We start from the raw sequence: 17,697 nt of genomic DNA, 5'->3' as shown, positions 1-17,697 counted from the left end.
TTTGATATTAGGGATGATGAATTTGCAGGCACCTTCAGCTTCCTCAACACTGCCATGCAACCTAAGTGGACTGACTACTGGACTGGTCTGACTGTTGCTCGTTCCACTTCCTTGGTGATAAGTAACACATTGTGATTATCTCAAGCATAAACTGGAAGCAGCCAGGATTTTTAAAACTCTTAGTAGACCTTGATTAGAAAGCAAAGGTGTTTCATTTGCAATCATACCTTTCTTAAATAAGGTCAAAGACATACTGCTTTATAAAGACTTTTTCTTGGTTGCTTAAACTTGTTTTGGCAGTCATTCTCATAATCATAATATGTTGGTGATGAAAATTTTTTTTTATGGTTTTAATGAAAAATGCGGGATACGCCCTTCCAAATCTGTGAAAATGATAGTTGCACTTTCTCTTCTTTAAAGAGGCCGTACTTCTCTTACCCAGATGACCACCACAAAGGTTAATACTATGCACCTGAGGCCTTTCTGCACTCTAGTACAGAAAGCTAGTTCCTTGCTAAGCATCCGTACATGGATCTGAAAACATACTCATCAATTCTATGTGTAAAAGCTTTCTGAAAACCTTATGAGGCAACTTCAAATTGACGGTTTAGCTTAATTTCTCTTCACTTTCCTTCACAGGTATAAACGTGCTTCTAAAAATGTTAAATGTGTTATAAAGGAAAGTCCTTAATTCTGGACAAATGACTTAAACAGCAGTCTGTCATAACTACATGCAAGTTGCATGCAGTCTTTCTTGGTATTTCTCCTTCTGAAGGAAAACACGGCTGTGGTTTATGATAGCACTTTCTTAAGGCATGTGCTGGTTCCTTCTTTTCTCTGCTATCTTCTTGTCTGCTGTCAAGAGGACTTCAAACGTTCCAGGTTTCCGCCCTGAGAAAAAGAAAAAAGAAAAAAAAAGAAAAAAGAAAGAGAGAGCGCTGGGCTCCTGCTGCACAGCTCCAGAGTGCTGTGGGAACAAAGAGCCAGAAGCGCTGGGAGGGATGACGGAAAACCAGTGGGAAGGGGCAGGAGACAGGCAAGGCGGTGGGGGAAGGGGCCATGGGGGGAATGGGAGCAGAAAGGAGCTGAGGAGAAACTGGGTAGGAAAAGCTTCTTTGTTCAGAGGAGAGAACAAAGGGGAAGAAGAGATGATGGAAGAAGCATAGCTGGCAGGTTAGAAGAAATTCGTTAATCCTACTCACTCTCAGTCTGCACCCACGAAGGGGCAAACCTAAACACACAGAGGGAACTGATTAGCATGTGCCAAGAAACATAATTCTTTTGCTCTGGTTGTGACCATTAACATTATCTCTTGCCTACCCCTTGGCAAAAAAGACTTGTCCAAACTTTGGACAAAAATAATTAGATACAAAAATGTAAAGCTGAAAATCAAATATGTCAAGGCTACAGATACTGACTTTGTTGATCTTCACACATTGATTTAAGCGTGTATATTTTTAGCAGCTCAGAGGTACTGGTTTCTCTTAGACGGGGCTGACTGCTGCAAAGAAAACTAACCTGACCCAGAGCAATTTGAGTTTCTTCTAAATCTAAACCTTAAATTTGTGATGTATCCTGTTCCACTTCTCCTGGGGTATGACAGATTTAGCAGAAAGAAGCTTTTATATTGTTTGTATATGTGACTGCTTTGTTTTAGGTTAAAAACTCCTGGTGGAAACCATTTATTTGTGGAAAGCAGAAATGCCAAAACTTCATGGGAAACTAATACATATCTTCAGTCATCAAACAGACCATCTAAAATATCAAAAACAGAGCAATGCTTACTTTTTCTAAGTTAAATAATATCAGTTCTTTACTGTAGGACTGAATGTTTTCCTCCTAGCAATATTACAGCAGAGTAGTCAGCATTTCAATGTAATCTGCACTACAATGCCCTATGTTAATGCAGACAGATACTTCAAAAACAGAACAACATGTTAATGGTCCCTCCCATATAACTCTTGGGCCTAACAATTAGTAGCTACTTTTATTAGCAGTTAAGTGCAGAAATATACCATTTAAAAATCTTACAACCTTTGTTCTGGATTTTAGGTGACTTCAACAAAATGTGTCTTTACTAATCCCTTTTGTAAGCTTCCATGTCTGTTGTAAACAGTATTTTTATCCCCTGGCTTGTTGCCTGGAGTATAAAGCAAAGAAACAGGACACCTTGGTTTTGCCAAAACTGTTGGTTTCTTTTTAATGTTTATTTTAAGATACAAGTAGAGGCTGGCAAACTTTTGTTACTGGTCATGGATGAATTTGTTTTCCAGTTCCTTATCTGTTGTACTTGGAACTCTGAAATTGGTAGTTGGAAATGAAGCTATTTATTTTGGTAGGAATAGGGTTAAACTCAGAATTTTCAGTTATAGAACTGGATTAAACATCAATTTATTGATCAACCCCCCCAAAAAAGGCTCAAAAGAGAACACTATCAACTTCATGAAGATTCTTCCTGTGAACGTGAATTGTTTATCAGAATAGCCGTGCTCTTGCAAAGCAGGCTGGCCAGTCCGTTGTTGTTTTGTAGACTGTCATCACTGTCTTCACCTTTCACACATTTCCCATTTCAGTTGCTTCTGTTTTAAGACATGTTGGTTGTGTTCTGTGCAAGACACCCAAACCCAGCAGCCATCTCTGGAAGTAAGAAATTAATTTGTTCCTTTTTCTGCAATGAAGTTACACTGCCCTTACACACGCCTCCCTGGCCCTGCTAGTAACCAGGGTGTTCAAGCCTTAAACGCAATCTCTTCCGCATGGTTGCAGCGTGATAAATATGCTCCAAAGGTTTGCTTACTTAGCAGTGGCCACTAATACACGGTCTTGTAATACCTGCTGTAGGGCTTTTCTTCCGACAGCTGGGGGGGCAGTTGCTGGCACTTTGACTTCCTCCTTGTTTAAACAAACTGAAAGTTGGTCAGTCAGTTCTCAAGGAGGGCAGTTTACATACCTGGCTAAATTTGCCTTGTAATTTCCAGCTGTGCCAGGAAAAAAATAAAGATCTGACTGCCCATTTCATGTTCTAAAGAGTGAGGGAACCAACTTTTATGTATATAAAAATGTGGGGGTCTTATCTATATGCAGCTTTCTGGGGTTTACATATTTCGTTCTCCATCATAAATGACTATTAACTTTTTGGTTTTCTTGACACTCCTTGCTCTCAGTCAACATTTCTACTTTAAAATAGTTATTGTGATCCATCTGTAAGAGGTTTTTTGTTCTCCACTGACCTTTTCAGATTCTTTTAAATGTTCTCAACTCAAGTGTTCTCATTTCAAGAGTTGTGTTCTCTTGTACAGCTGAGTGCCTTGTCTCTGCTACAGGACTCTGTGGTCGGTTTACTTCTATAAGCAGTCATTGAGAGACCACGAGACAGCCCACTCATATGTGAAATGAAACTGAAAGCTGTTTTCTTCAACATAACAAGAATATGAACAGATTTCTGAATTAAAATATACTTATTATTCTGTTTCCTGAGGAGCTTAATTTATTGATTCATATTTGGTTTTGTTGCCTGTACGTACTGGTACATGGAATATCTTACACCGGAAAACATTTGCCTCCAGCTTAGTTGTAGCACAACATCAAAAAAACTCTGGTATTGTGATTTTTAGTACTGTAAGTACATTAGCTCAAACTGAGAAATTAATGTTTCATGATACCAGCATAAGCTTTCAGTTGCAGTGATACCAATCATTCTGAAAAATTACTTTGCAAAATTGTTGCAGAAGAAGAAAATAAGAGAGCAGCAAAAATTCTTATCTTCATGCAGGGCCAAGATGATCATTCATACCGAGACTTCCAAGTATTTATATCTAGTCTGCACCTGATGTAGCTTTTTGAGAAATTATAAAAAGGCAACTTCTAGCTTCTACATTTTAGTTATTCTTTTCCAGTTTAGGAGATTTCATCTTTATCTGCATGATTATTCCAATGAGTAAAGCCTTGATTTAGCTTCCTAAAGTTAAAAAACAAACAGAAGTTCACCATTGTATTGAAGAACTAAGCCGTGTACATGAAGAGTATCAGTCCTGAACAAGAGATGTATCACCATTGTAGTTATATCGGCTTCTTAAAAAAAAACCTTAGTACTTTGCTACTTAGGGAGGGAGAAAACTGCAGTATCTGTGGAAGCAAGCATTTTCACAGAATGTGTATAATTTGAACTGGAAAAGTCGATACAAAAAAAGTAATTGGATCTTAAGTCCAATCCGAGTCCCAGTACTACTCTTTGTTAAACCAGTCTAAATGTTTGGAGCCACGTACAACACGTGGCTGCCTTAAACCTGATTTCACATAAGCATGGTGTCTGATTTCCACATGGGCTCCCTTGACTGGACTGTGTGTCCTATACGCACACCTGATGCAAGAAGGTCTCCCCTCCAGCTAGCACAGGAGGCGGGTTTGATGTGGGAGCCTGGCAGAGGTAGCCTGTGCTTCTCTTTTCATGTGAGTTACAGCCCCCGTGAGTCAGGAGGACTCATGGAAGGACACAGTAAGAATACAGGTTAACACTGAGCTGACCCAGAGGACTTAGTGTCATTGCAACAAACCAAAATAACACAATCTGAGCCAAGAACATCAGTGTTTTACTTGAAGGAGTTGTTTGGGCTTTCAAGTCAAAATGCATCTTTTTTATTGCCAGACTGAGTCTTGAGATTTCCTCTTTGGCAGGGACCAAAATATTTAACTTTTTTTTTTTTTAAGGAGGGAGAAAATGTTTCAAAAATTCATGCTTTCTCATTTTTCATCAGGTCTAATTCTAACCAGATCTCTAAAACCTGTACTTCTAAAGTTCTTAGCACTATCTTTTAGGGAAAAAGTATTAATACCAATATATGCATGCCTATACAGAGACAGTAGAGTAGAGTTGGAAACTCTGTGTGTTCCTGTATTCAGACTTGAGTGCAAAGTCAAACCCAAATCTCTCTTCAATTGATCAGAAATTGGACAAAGCCTCCAAACTTGTTGCAACAGACTTACGGAACTGAACATTATGATCTTGAAGAAATGAAGACCAACATACCAGCACTGGATGCTTCAGAGCCACCTCCTGAAGAGTCAGAGGCACAGGGTTTGTTTCTTTTGGGGCTAAAGCACTGGCACTGGATTTCAAATGCTCTGGACTGCAAGATACATCAAAAACTCCTCTGAAAAGGCTTACTATAAACAATTCATTTAATAGACCTAATTTAAATGTCTACAGCATTATGTTATGTTTGTAAAATAATTATATTATATATAAATTTTCTATTATAATAAACTAATTTCTGTCTCCATTTATTTAGAACGTCTCTTCTTTGGTAGTGCAATATCAAACCTTCTCTGCCTCAACTGAAAATAAACTATCAGTAAAACATTACTCCAGAACACCTAAACAAATCTATCTAAAAATTAGTTGTGGAAATTGTATTTGCATGCATTTTTGCATTAAAGGAAACTCAAAATTAGTTTCTTTTAAGGATACCAAAGTTGGCACAAATGGCGCAAATCCCTGGAAGGTAAATATGTGCCTTGCTCTGTTTGAAGAAATCTAGCTTCAAAATAACAAAGTTATAGACTTTTCAAAACACGCATCCTGGTTTGCACAGCAGGTTTTTCTTAACATCAGAAGCAAACACCAGGATGTGATGTTCTGAATATTCACTTTCAGTATATTTGAAAGGTCACACCTACTTGTATTTGAATGTGTGATTACTTTAAGAACAGCATTGTTCTGAAACACAGTTACAAAAGGAAAAAGGCGTTGGAGACCTTATTGTTTATTATAAGTCAGGCTTCTGCTTTCAGTCAGAGAATGAGAGAATATAGGCATTTTACCCACAGGAACTATTATTATTCCTGTAGAAGCAAACTTTAGATAGGGCTTCCTGCAAGAATGGCTGTGATCTAGGAAATATGCTGATTAAATCACTATGCGGAGAAAATATACTCACATTTCTGTGACTCCATTATCTTCATTTCTCAATTCATCAAAAACTTCACATACTTTGGAAGATCTCTTGCAGTGCTGTCCCTGCTGCTTCTTTATGGCCAAAACTGGAAATGTCTTTTCCTCCGTTTCTTTCTCAGTGGCACCTGGTGATTTCTGTTCTCTTGGAAATAAATAATTTACCTTGGGATAGGAGAAACAAAATTGTTTTGAGTAACAAAAAGTAATTCTGCACCCTCACAGTGGAATACTTACACAACTAAAAGGCATCAAATATGGTAACAAGCAATAATGTGCTCAGAACTTAATGTATCTTTATCTCAAGCTTTCGATAACATCTATTAGTTACGAGAACTATTCACCACCTTCAAGTCTCAATAATAATATTAGAAGGAATTTTGGAATGAATAAGAAAGTGGATTTCTGCCAGTTAGCACAGTGGGTGAGATTCGTGGCTAACCCAATTCCGAGTTAGCCAGCCCTGATTCCTCATGACTGACAGAGGGTGGATAGGGGAGACAGGCAGAAGGTTAGATGTTTAAAGTAGGTGCTTAAAAAGAGGTAAGATAAATACTGTCAAAATTAACTACTGTTTTATGTGGGTTTTTTCTCTACCAGAGTAACACTTATAGTTAATACCTCTACACCCACTGCTTGTTAAGCATGCAGCATAAAGAAATAATTAGAAGAATCATGCAAGAAAAGCCTGTGAAAGAACAGTGTTCACAGGTTTTGTTTCTTAAGAAGAGCCATACATCCCTGAATTCAGTAAGAATGTCCCACAATCTGCGATTACCATATCCCATTCATGGGTTTTCCTGGTTTCGATACTTTTCAGTAAAACATTAGCTAAAGGAGGGAAATATTTATTTATTTTATTGCTTGAAATAATGGTTCTTATTTTAAACAAATTCATTTCAAGTAAAATGGGTCTTTACGCTCAGATTTTCCCTTTGGCTTTCATATATCTTATTAGTAGCAAATATCCAGCATTCCCTTTTATGGTATACTATAAAAATAAGAGCTTACTCCTGCTCTTACTACAGTTCTGGACTCATACATGCAAACTGGTGTTCTGTTAGGAACCTAAGCCTTACTTTTAGGGTTGTTTTTTTGGTTTTTTTTTTCAGGTTTTTTTTGTTGTTGTTTGTTTGTTTTTAAAGGCACATAGCACTCACAACTCATTTTTCTGCTACTTGGATCCTGATGTCATTTGCTTGAAAGGCTTTTCTGTAGATGTTAGATCAAAAAAAAAAAAAAGTCTGATTTTTCTGGTTAATAGTTGAGAATACATTTCTAACCTGTAGGGTAACAAAAACATGAAATTGACATCCAAGAATTATTTAAAATGTATTACTTTATGTTTGTAGGCAATTTCTTTTAATTAAAATCCATGCAGAACAGGGAGAGGTTGGAAATGGAAGATGCGAACCTCCTGTCTTCTGGGCAGATTTACCATTGACTCTACCAGAAGCTCAATTTTTCAATAACATCTTTAAAATAAAAATTTTGGTTAGGTTTAGCTCTCGTGAGAACACGAGTTTACAAGTGCTGGAGGACATTCAGCCTGCAGTCCTTGCCTGCCCACAAACTACCATTCTGTATTACCAGATTTCTTCTACCTCAGTCCTGGACTCAATCTTACACCGCTTATACCAAACTGCATAGTGGTTTCAAAGGTTTCCACGTGCAAATTCCTGCCTCCGGTACCTCCCACCCATCTCTCTGCTACAAGCTTTCACTACGAAGCAACTAATTTTAGTTTAGACAACTAATTTAAGTTTAGTTTAGAGTATAGCAATACTCTAGAAAGGTAGTTTAGTCCTTACTTTGCCGTGCAAGCTCTTCTTAAAAAAAGAAAAAAAAAAAACAACAAACAAAAAAAAAAGCAAAGAAAGGTAAGGTGGGATCATTTAATTACTAACCAGATCGTGGCTGCTGTATGCATTTTCAACAGCTGCAAACTGCTTGTTTTGCTCCAGCCTCCTGCTCCAAGTTGCACCAAATAGAGAAACACATTTGGAGGAAAGCAATAAAGTTCCATCAGTCTCTGAATATATAGCGGCTATTATCATTACTGCTGAATCACTGTCCCTTATGCAATACAGCCTGCCTGGGATCTAACCGTGGAGCTATCCTGAAAAACTGCACCTCTGCATACCTTGTCTGTAATCATTCTCCCTCAACGTCATAAATGGTCTGCTGCCTTTCTGGACAACTGAGGGTCTTTTGTCATAAAAGCAAGTGCTTCATCAGAGTTCAAGCAGGGAAACATATTTTCTTGCACAGGGAAGAATACACTGATGAGGTGTAAGTTTTAAATAACTTAGCTTCCTATCTAAGATGGAGCCTCACTGCGACTTTTTCCTTGAGAACAACATTAACAAGCGTGAGGGACCACCAAAACACTAAGGCTGCTCACCATCTTAAGGGGATAATATTAAAGTCAGGAAAGCTATTTGTATTCCTCAGTGCTTCTGAGAAGCTTGAGCAAGATGTTTGCAAGGAGGTCCATCAGCTTCCTAAACAAGACTGGGGTTCCACGGGGAGAGGACTTCTTTCAACAACAACAAATGCAAGTTGCCACTCTGATGCTCCGGTTCACGTTCCTAGATCAAGATGCATTACATTTCTATTTTATTGCTCTGGTAGTTGAAAAAGGACTCTGAAATGGGAATATAGTGATTCGGTCTTAATGCAACTGGGATTTTTTCAAGCCTTGGTCTAGTCCTCTTGTCTCTAAGACCTGTTGGTCCAACAGAAATGTATTCATTCATGCAACACAGAGCATGAAAACCAGCAAATTTATAACCTTGCTTTACCAAAATTTGGTGTTATATGTGGGGAAATAAATCTGAAGTTTTAATCAGCTTTTCAAGTACCTACTGGCTGGTCTCTTTCTTTTTTTTCCAGCACGTGGTTAACATGGAAGCATGTCTTAGATAAAACCCAGAAGACCTGAAAATGTCTTCATATAAGATAAAATTAAGTATCTTCATATATAATGACAGTAACTGACCTCCTGGATGATGCTATATCAAGAAAGGCAAGATGATACATATAATGCAAGCAAAAAAGGCGTCTTTCTTGTTCAAAATATTTCTTACTCCTTTTAGAGGTTCCGTACTGTAGGTGAAAAAATATTAGAAACTGTAATTATTATAAACTGTCATTATTATAAACATTATTATAAACCATGAGCTTACTTAAAGGAATTTTCATATTGATTCAATTAGGGGATAAACATTATCTTTATAATCCTGTATAACACTTGATATTTAATGACCTCCTGAAATTCCTATTCACTTAATTCATTTGATAAAGCCTTGAATTACATTCAGAAATACTACAATTTAAAAAAAAAAAAATCCAGCATAAAAAAAAACCCCTATGGTTAAATTAGTTTTTTACCATATTGGAATAGCTGTAGAGAGATTTAATATTCTTTACAAATGTAATTTTTATATTATGTATTTGAAACTATATAGTGTTTTACTTCCCCTAACCTGCTGACTAGTCCAGCAAGCAAACATGACTTGTTACTAGCACACTCGGCCTTTCATGATTTTGCTGTGTGACTGTCACTCTTATACACGTAATGTTCAGTTTGTAATTTGCAACGAAGAGATAAACTGTCATTAATGTCTTTGAGTAGCAACTTTTAGTGGCAGCAATCTTTAATGTTTATACGTGTATGCTGGCAAACTCATCTAGTTCTTAATTTTGCTTTTCTGCATGAATTCAGCAGCTTTCTTGCGTCCTGAAGAAAGCAAATCTCGTAAAAAAATCAACAAGTTATTTTACGTCTAATGAGAGTTATCTGACCTCTAAAATTCTTGAATGATTTAAGGACCAACTGTAAACTAAGACTCTGGAGCTGGGCTTCAGAAGACTTCAGGAATCATTCTTAACACAGGATCAAATTTTAATATACAAATTACTGGTGTGGGTGACTCATCATACAACAGGTTCAGCATTCTGTCTTGCACAAGGGTGAGACTAAAGCAGCTGGTAGAACTGTACGGAAACAAGAGCAGGGCCATAAGTTTGGTGGTCTGCTCAGCTACACACTGAGGGCAACTGATTACAGTACTGCATGGGCTGGCTTTTCTGCCCCGTATGTAACATTAGACTAGATGTTATACTGAATAAAACTCTTGAAATAGCAAATTAAATCAGACACAATAGCGTAGCCTGATGTCATCTTTGGAAACAATCTGTGAAACCAATAGGCTGGTATATCTAAAATAGTATTTAAGACGAACAGATGTGACATCCTATGGCTCTGACTCTCCAATATGCCTGTGCCTATGTGGAGTCTTTGGGACTTCAGTGACTTGTTTACGCAGAACTCCTTGCAGAGCCTGGTAAAAATAAACCCCATGCTATGAAGAACAACAGAGAGGGAAAGCGCAGCTAAACTTTCATCTGGAACGTCTGTCCTCAGGACTTTAAAAGTTGTATTTGGTAAGTGGCGTGTCATAACTGCTTGTAGCACCTACAGATTTAAATACATACAGCTCTAGTTCTGTAAGTAATTTCAAGACTCCTCATGTGCACTGTGTTTTAGGATGACTGGGATTTAAAGAGCAAATGCTCCCATATCTGCTTATTGGAATATATGTCCCTTCACCTTTTAATCCAAATTAAGCCTTTTTGTTTTTTAAAGTCACCAAAATCCTCCCACATTTACCTAAATTATTTTGCTTTCAGCAGTAACAGAGCACGTTCACTGTTACCAGAAGCTCCTCTGCTTTTTCAAATTTTGTTCTTCCAGCATTGGAAAAACACCAAAGTGGGGAGGATCAGGGCTCCTGGGAAATACGGAGTTAACATAACCCAGGCTGGTTGCCATGAATAGGAAATAGCTTACCCCTGCAGTCAATTTGCCTAATTGATTAGAAGCCTGATTGCACCCCTGAAGGGCTAGATGCCCTGAGGGGATATGCATGCAGAGAGGCCAGGAGCTTACAAAGCAGCTTCACAGAACAGGAGTCTCCCAAGCTGCTGGAGCCTGGGCTGAGATATCATTTTCCACTGACCACTTCTAGATCAGTGCTCACACCCATCTCCAGCCCGCTCCCAAGCTCAAAAGCAGCTCATAGAACTGGACAGAGGAGGCCAGAAAGTGCAATTTGAGTGCTACTTCCTACGGGTTGCTGATGGGCCCAGCTGGCACAGACACCAGCCAGTTTGTGAGTGAGGACACTCAGCCCCCTGCGGGGAGGCTCTCCAGCAGAAGAAATGTTTTGCCCACCCAAACGCTCCCCCCCTCCCCCCGACCCCTCAACAGCAAGCAGTTTGTTCCTCTAGTCTTTCTTGCTCCTTCGCTTCTCAGGAGTGAGAACCAGAACTGCCCAAATGACAGAAGTCCCAGGGCTTGGCAAGCTACTGGCAAGGGTCAGAAACAACGGGAGCTGCCCCATGGTTCCCTAATCAGCTGGGTAAAGTTGCCTTCAGAAGCCCAGTGGCAGGAAGCAGTTTATAGTACAGTAACTCAGCCCATTGTCTGGCCTTTTTCAGCTTGGCTTCATTACTATTACCATGATAAAGACCAGCATTTTTTTTCTACTTCCCTTTTGCCCCTTCAAGTCTCTACTTGCTCTTGACTTTTCCGAATTTCACTTTGATACTTTGACACCTCCGTTGTTCTCCCAGACAGATATAATTACAAGAGTTCAAATAAAGCCTGTTTTTGTCGGGGCGGGGGGTGAGGGAATGAGGAGAAAGCATGGGTAGCAGAGAGATGCTGTGGAGATTTGTTGGGAGAGCTCACCTCCTCCCCAGTTTGGAGCAGCTCTTCAGGTCTTTTCTGCAATTCAGAGGGCCCAGAAAGCTGCAACTGTGAGACATAATCCAACATTCAGGTTTAGCATAAAACAGAAATAACAAAAAGTGAGCCCAACAGGGTAAGTGGGGATTGCAGAGAGCCAACTCTGTTTCAGTGTGCAATACTGCACCTTCTTGCAATGACACCTGACCATTCTTACCTTGAGAAAGAATTTGACAACAGTTCAAATTTTAAAAAGAAGAAAAACTTGTGTGAAGGCTCATTCGAAGCATCACAGCATGAAACAGCAGGGTGTCTTACAGTCTGCTACAGTACTCATTCAGTGCTGATGTGAAGGAAAATGCCTCCCCTCCCCCCCCCCCCCAATATCTCCACCACTCACTGGAATTCCTGGACAGTCTCCAAAGCCAGTACAACCTGCTCACCTTAACTTGTGGGACTCGGTGACCCCCACAATGCTAGGGCTGCAAGGTACCGAAAGACTAATAAATATATTTCTGGGGCCCCCTATGAAAAGTAATTTCTCTGATCCAGACATCACAGAACTCAGTTCTGCTTTCCTGAGGGCAGAAAATGAGTCACAACTTCAGTTATGGTTCAACTGGGAGTGGCTTACAGAGATTCTCCTTTGTCTCAGTACAAAAAAAGGCTGTCATCTGGTGAAGGCAACACAGCCTTCATCCAATCTCTTAACGCAGTGCAAAAAGGAGAACTATGGCAGGGGTTACACTCTTACTCTGGTGACATTCATAAACCACCTGGAACAAAGGCACATGGGAAAAAGCAAGCCTAGCCTCAACAGAAAAATTATTTCTGTTATCCCCAATTCAACATCTACTTCTGTCACTAGACACGCTGCTACATTATTAGGAAGTGGGGCTGTAATTCAGGAAGATAGATCTTGTTGCTTTTCATCCTATTACTCCTCAACTCCTTTTTTTTTTTTTAGGCCGTAAATCCTTGTACCTCCATGCACTTCAGCATCGCGGCTCCTGATTTAGTATTCTGAAGACAACTATTAGAACCACCAGACACAGTTTTAATCCTTTTGACAAAATATATCTATATTCTTCCTGTATTAATCTTAGAGTCCATAATACATCATGCAGTGACCTGGATGACAGAGTATTGGATGCACTTATTAAACCTGTGGATGACACCAAGTGCAAAGAGACTACCAGGAAGCTAGGCTTAGAATACAAAGTGACTTGGACAAATTGGAAGCGTGGTCTGAAGCGGCGGCAGGCTATCCAGCACAGACAAATGCAAGACAGTGCACACAGGCAAGAATCATCCGCTACATGAAGACAGGCTGCAAAACAGCTGGGTGGAGAGTGAGCTCTACAGAGATGAAAGCTGAGGGGCTACCGAGGATTGCCAGCTTAGCAAACCCAAACACTGCAAGAAGATTTATAAGCATAAATCCAGCCTGAAAATCACAAAACATAATCATTCGATTATATACTGCATTACAGCTTCAAGGGGAGTACTGCAACCAGCATGGTGCTTCCAGAGGGGCACAGAACAGTTGAAGAGAACGACAAAGATGAACAGAGGTCCAAAAAAATGCAATTAATTAAAATGGTACTAGCTTAAAAAGATTGAAGACACTATGGTCTGCAAACCTATGGAAAAGAAATTATAGGTTTTTTCTATGTATTAGTTATTCCATGGGGAAAAATGCAAAAAGGAATAGGCTTAAGTTGCAGGAAGAACGTTAAGGTTCCAGGTTGAGAAACACATTTTAATGGTAAGGAGAGGGGAGTTCTGGACAAGCTTGACAGGGAGAGCAGGTCTCTGAGAAAAAGTTAGCTAAATAACTGTCAATGATGAGTGGGTATTATCTGAGGCTGCGATGGGCAGGAGAATGGATTAGACTGTCTTTTCTTTAGAAAAAAAGAACCTTCCAGTTCTACAGTTCCAATAACAAACAAGCCTAAAAAATTTGCAGTTAATATCATTTTCCAAGATTCCCACCTCTTCAAAAAATGCGCAGGTTTTGACGAGGGTTTCGTAAAAATAAGCCAGAAAATTTATGAGCTAAGCTACTGATTTAAACTATATTCTACTATCCTCTTCGAAAAGCTGTTATGCATTCATAAGACTTTATTGCAGTAAGATATCAGGAAAGAATTTTTGTCTTATTCTTAACTAATTAAAGAGTGAAACAATGCATAAACACTAGACAGGGTATAAGGCCATTAGTCTATAGAAATTACTTCTGAAAACACCATGAATTCTATCTAGCGTATCTGATCTTAAAAAATAAAATAAACACTCCTATATTGGAAGATATATCACCTAGAGGGAACCATCTGTCCTTATGCTCTTTTGTATGCTTTTCTGTTAATTCTTATGTCCAGAGACAGAAAAACAAACACCAAGGAATGACAGGCAGTTTTATTATACTAGAGTATATACTAGGGTATTAAAAATAGATTCTGTAAAAATAAATAAAATTATAGCTAAAATTCATTTACATAAGTGTTTTTCTTTACCTATGATGTATTATCTATTTCAACTACAGTTTATAAACATGAGTTAAAACATTCTTTTTAATTTTCTGTTTAAAAACATTGTATGAAAAACATCACAAGAAAAAAAGGACTCACAAAAATTTTTCAAATTCTACAAACTCGCTGTGTATAACATGATACACAGTTTGGTGCCCCCTTTTGCCCTTTTTTGAATCTTTTAAAACACACTGGACCAGATTCAACTCCTGTATAAAGCTGAAACATTTCTACCTGGATTCAGTGGATTTATACTAATATCCAATGTTATTTTTTCTTTTTTTTCTTTGAAGCAGAGAACAGACTTGGGTCTATTGCAGTTACAAATCACAATGAAGTTTTATGTCATTGGTATCACACCCTTGGACTTTTACTGTGAGATGACGTAGCACTTTACAGCAGGACAGTAGAGGCTTGAGCAATACCTACTGAATGTATTCAGGATTTGATGGTATTATCCTTTAATCACCTCATAGAAATTCTCAGCCTGGTAGATAGCTCATTCAGTTCTGAATTATTAGAGTGTTATATTTATTATTAAAATTATAAGTTAGGGCATATTTTGCATCTGCTTTCTTGGAACATCTTTAGCACTTCAAAATACGTTTGGTTTCTTTTTTTCTTTCCAGTTGCAGTCTTCCATTTGGAGAATGCCTTTGCCAAATTTGCAGCAGAAGAAATGGAAAATTTTTTGAGTGTTTGGGTCTCTTAACACCTTCCGTGAAGTATCACTATCACTGCATAGGCAAGAATATGCAAATAATTTGAATCCCCCCTACAAGAAATACTTGTTTTAATATCAACAATTATACATCCCTCCGTGGGCACAAATAGATTTCCTTATCCTTAAAGCATGTTTAAATCTTTTAAGCCTTTTTAGTCACAAAAGTACACCTTAGAAGAAAATACTCGTATGAGGATATGACGCTAACAGAGACTATTAACATCAATGTACTTACTCTTGATTTACAGTCTTGTAAATTAAATGCACGTAGTTCCTACATGGATGACAACTACAGTTTGTATTTTCTCCCTGAACACGCTTTCATGTGCATAGAAAGTACAAGGAACATACTAGTCCAAAATGAACTTTTCGCCTCTTGAAGGCACAGGAAAGTTTGATTCCTTCAGTGACCATGATTCCTCTGCAGGATCCCTCCAATTTGGCTTTCTGCTACAGTAAAGCAAATCAAAAGCGACCTCCTGGTGCTAGCGTGGATATTGACCAAAAGTTAACACTATATACATGTATAAAAAAAAAATTTCTACCTGTTTACCCTGGAGGTGTGTCCTGGTTGCCATGGGAATGGTAATCATGAATTTCCTGGCTAGAGTGTGATCAAAATCCTAACTTTCAACACTGCATTAACGTTGTTTTTCACACTTGCACAATACAGATTTTGGCTGTAGTTCAGGCGTTTTCAAACGGAACAAGCTCTTTTTCCTGACATTGTGCTAGGATGTTAAACTTAAAAAAAAAACAAAAACAAAAAACCAAACAAACCCAAAACAAACCAAAATAAAAAAAAACCACTACCAACCAACAAACCAACCAACCAAAAAGGTTAAAAAATTAATAGTCATATACAGATGAAACCTTGACAGTATTACCTTCAGCGTTTCCAACAAATCCCCACCAGTTTCCATTCAAACTGGTGGCTCAATGTACCTGAGACAGCTAATTAAAAAAGGAAGTGGTCAAAGTCATGCTTTTTTTTGTAAACTTCAAAGGTGATCCCTCTCCTTCCTCCTCTTTACATTTTACTGTCTGGCTTTCTGCCCATCCTGCAGCTGTTAGCTGAGCCTGTGTTTCACGGCGTCAAACCTGCCTCCTCACGGTCCATAAAGTTACAGCAGGGATCGTGATACGCAGGTGTGGAAAAGCCCGAAGTGCAAGATGGGCCCATTAATGATTTTTCTGGCACCCCATGCTGAGCTGCTGAAAAAAGAGAGCAGCTCGCAGAAGGCAAGGGACTCTTTGTTTGCAAAGGTATTTGAGGTCATATTACTTCTCCCACAGCAAAGGTGTTGGGTTTTCACTTTAAGGGCTGTTTACAGAAATGATTCACCTTTTATACAGCTTTTAAAAAATGCTTTGAGGCTTTAATTGGACACAGGATTTGCATCACACCAGTATGAAAACTCTTACTTTTCATTTGACCCCCCATTAAATCATTCAATGATCTTACTCAATGATAAGCAGCCAGCTCCCACTGTGTGGGCTTAACAGAGGAAAACAAAACTCAAATAATTAGGGTTTCATTTATGTCATAAGCTTTCATTTGGGAATTTCTGCTCCCATTTACATTTGGGCAATGAAGGCAGAGGAGACTAACAAACAGGAAGAAGCACAATAATTTGCTGTTCTTCTTGAAATAACTGAACAATGTGATAACTAATATCTAAAACTCTAAGCTTATAAAAATCACTTAAAACTCTAAATTTTAAACATTGCTCTAGCTGTGATCTGAACTGTGCCCAAAGAACAACTTTAAACAACTCCAGGCTCAAAACTTTTAGAAATGTGTGCCTGAAACCAATACCCTACAGGAACCATTTCCCACAAGACGCGAGTGACACATGATATTCTCCACCCCTCAGAATCAATGGGACTTAAATTTTCAGATCATCCAAACACCGAGGCATGGCCCAGATTTCACAAAATATTTAGTGCCCAACTTCAACTAGTGTCCCTGTGTCCCTCTAGGAGAGAGCGCCTGAACAGTTGCATTTGGGCTTTCAACTCTCTCCCTGAGCCCCTAGTTAGGTGTGGGACATTAGCACTTCTGCAACCTCTACGTCCTAGATCCCCTAGATCCCAAATCTTTAGGCATGTATATTTTGACCCTGGCCCTTTGCATTAGTGGTTTAAATTGGGCAGTATTTGGGTGCTAACAAAGAGTGAGCAGATAAGGACTGAGAAGCAGCAGCTAGTGAGGAACATATTGTGAGGGGATGAGAGGTTTAAGAAGAACTACTGAGGCAGAAAAGTGCCAGCTGCACTGTCATCTCTGCTGTTTATCCACACATCATTTACTTTTATCAAAAGTTTGGCAAAGGAGGGATTTGTCTACACATAATTCTGTAAGAGAGTAACAGTTCCTGTTGCTACAACTCCTAAAGATACAGAGCTGCTGGGCACTGCCCAAAGATGCAAGTTCAGCTCTGAAACAGCAGACCCATCTAGACCTACATGGATATGCCACCTCTGGCAAAGCAGCAGTAGATGAATTTCAGGCTCCTGACCTGCTCACGTCTTTTTTTCCTAATACTTTATTTCCCTGAACAACCATTTCTGAGGCAGCAATTCCTAGAAACTCAAACCAGGACTGGGAGCAATCACAAACCTGAAGAAAAGTAGTGCCAACCATAAATAAGCTGGAATCAGGAGCATTATGCTTCTGCTACTGCTTCAGCATTTGGTTGTGTTACTGAGCAGCATCTGAAGTTGTGAGATAGCA

At 38.9% G+C, this 17,697-nt stretch overlaps 1 protein-coding gene across 11 annotated transcripts in view; it reads right to left on the bottom strand.

The window, feature by feature from the left end:
• Positions 1–344: 344 nt before the first annotated feature.
• Positions 345–17,697, bottom strand: part of LOC141740854 (uncharacterized) — a 67,796-nt gene continuing 50,443 nt past the window's right edge. For 6 of the 11 annotated variants that reach the window (XM_074580262.1, XM_074580268.1, XM_074580265.1 and 3 more), the window contains 5 exons: positions 11,709–11,774; positions 8,952–9,058; positions 7,858–7,918; positions 5,937–6,115; positions 4,410–5,126 (listed from right to left, as the gene is read on the bottom strand). In XM_074580262.1, the coding sequence (XP_074436363.1) occupies positions 4,940–5,126; positions 5,937–6,115; positions 7,858–7,918; positions 8,952–9,058; positions 11,709–11,774 (600 nt within the window). In that variant the 3' untranslated portion in view covers positions 4,410–4,939. Of the gene's footprint in view, positions 892–2,178; positions 2,638–2,768; positions 3,959–4,409; positions 5,127–5,936; positions 6,116–7,857; positions 7,919–8,951; positions 9,059–11,708; positions 11,775–17,697 lie in introns of those variants that run through there. The other 5 variants (XM_074580273.1, XM_074580272.1, XM_074580270.1 and 2 more) reach the window with 5 other exon arrangements.

The sequence above is a fragment of the Larus michahellis genome, chromosome 3, assembly GCF_964199755.1.
Source record: "Larus michahellis chromosome 3, bLarMic1.1, whole genome shotgun sequence".
NCBI lineage: Eukaryota > Metazoa > Chordata > Aves > Charadriiformes > Laridae > Larus > Larus michahellis.
Note: the sequence above shows the minus strand (reverse complement) of the source record. Positions and strands in the feature narration are given on the sequence as shown.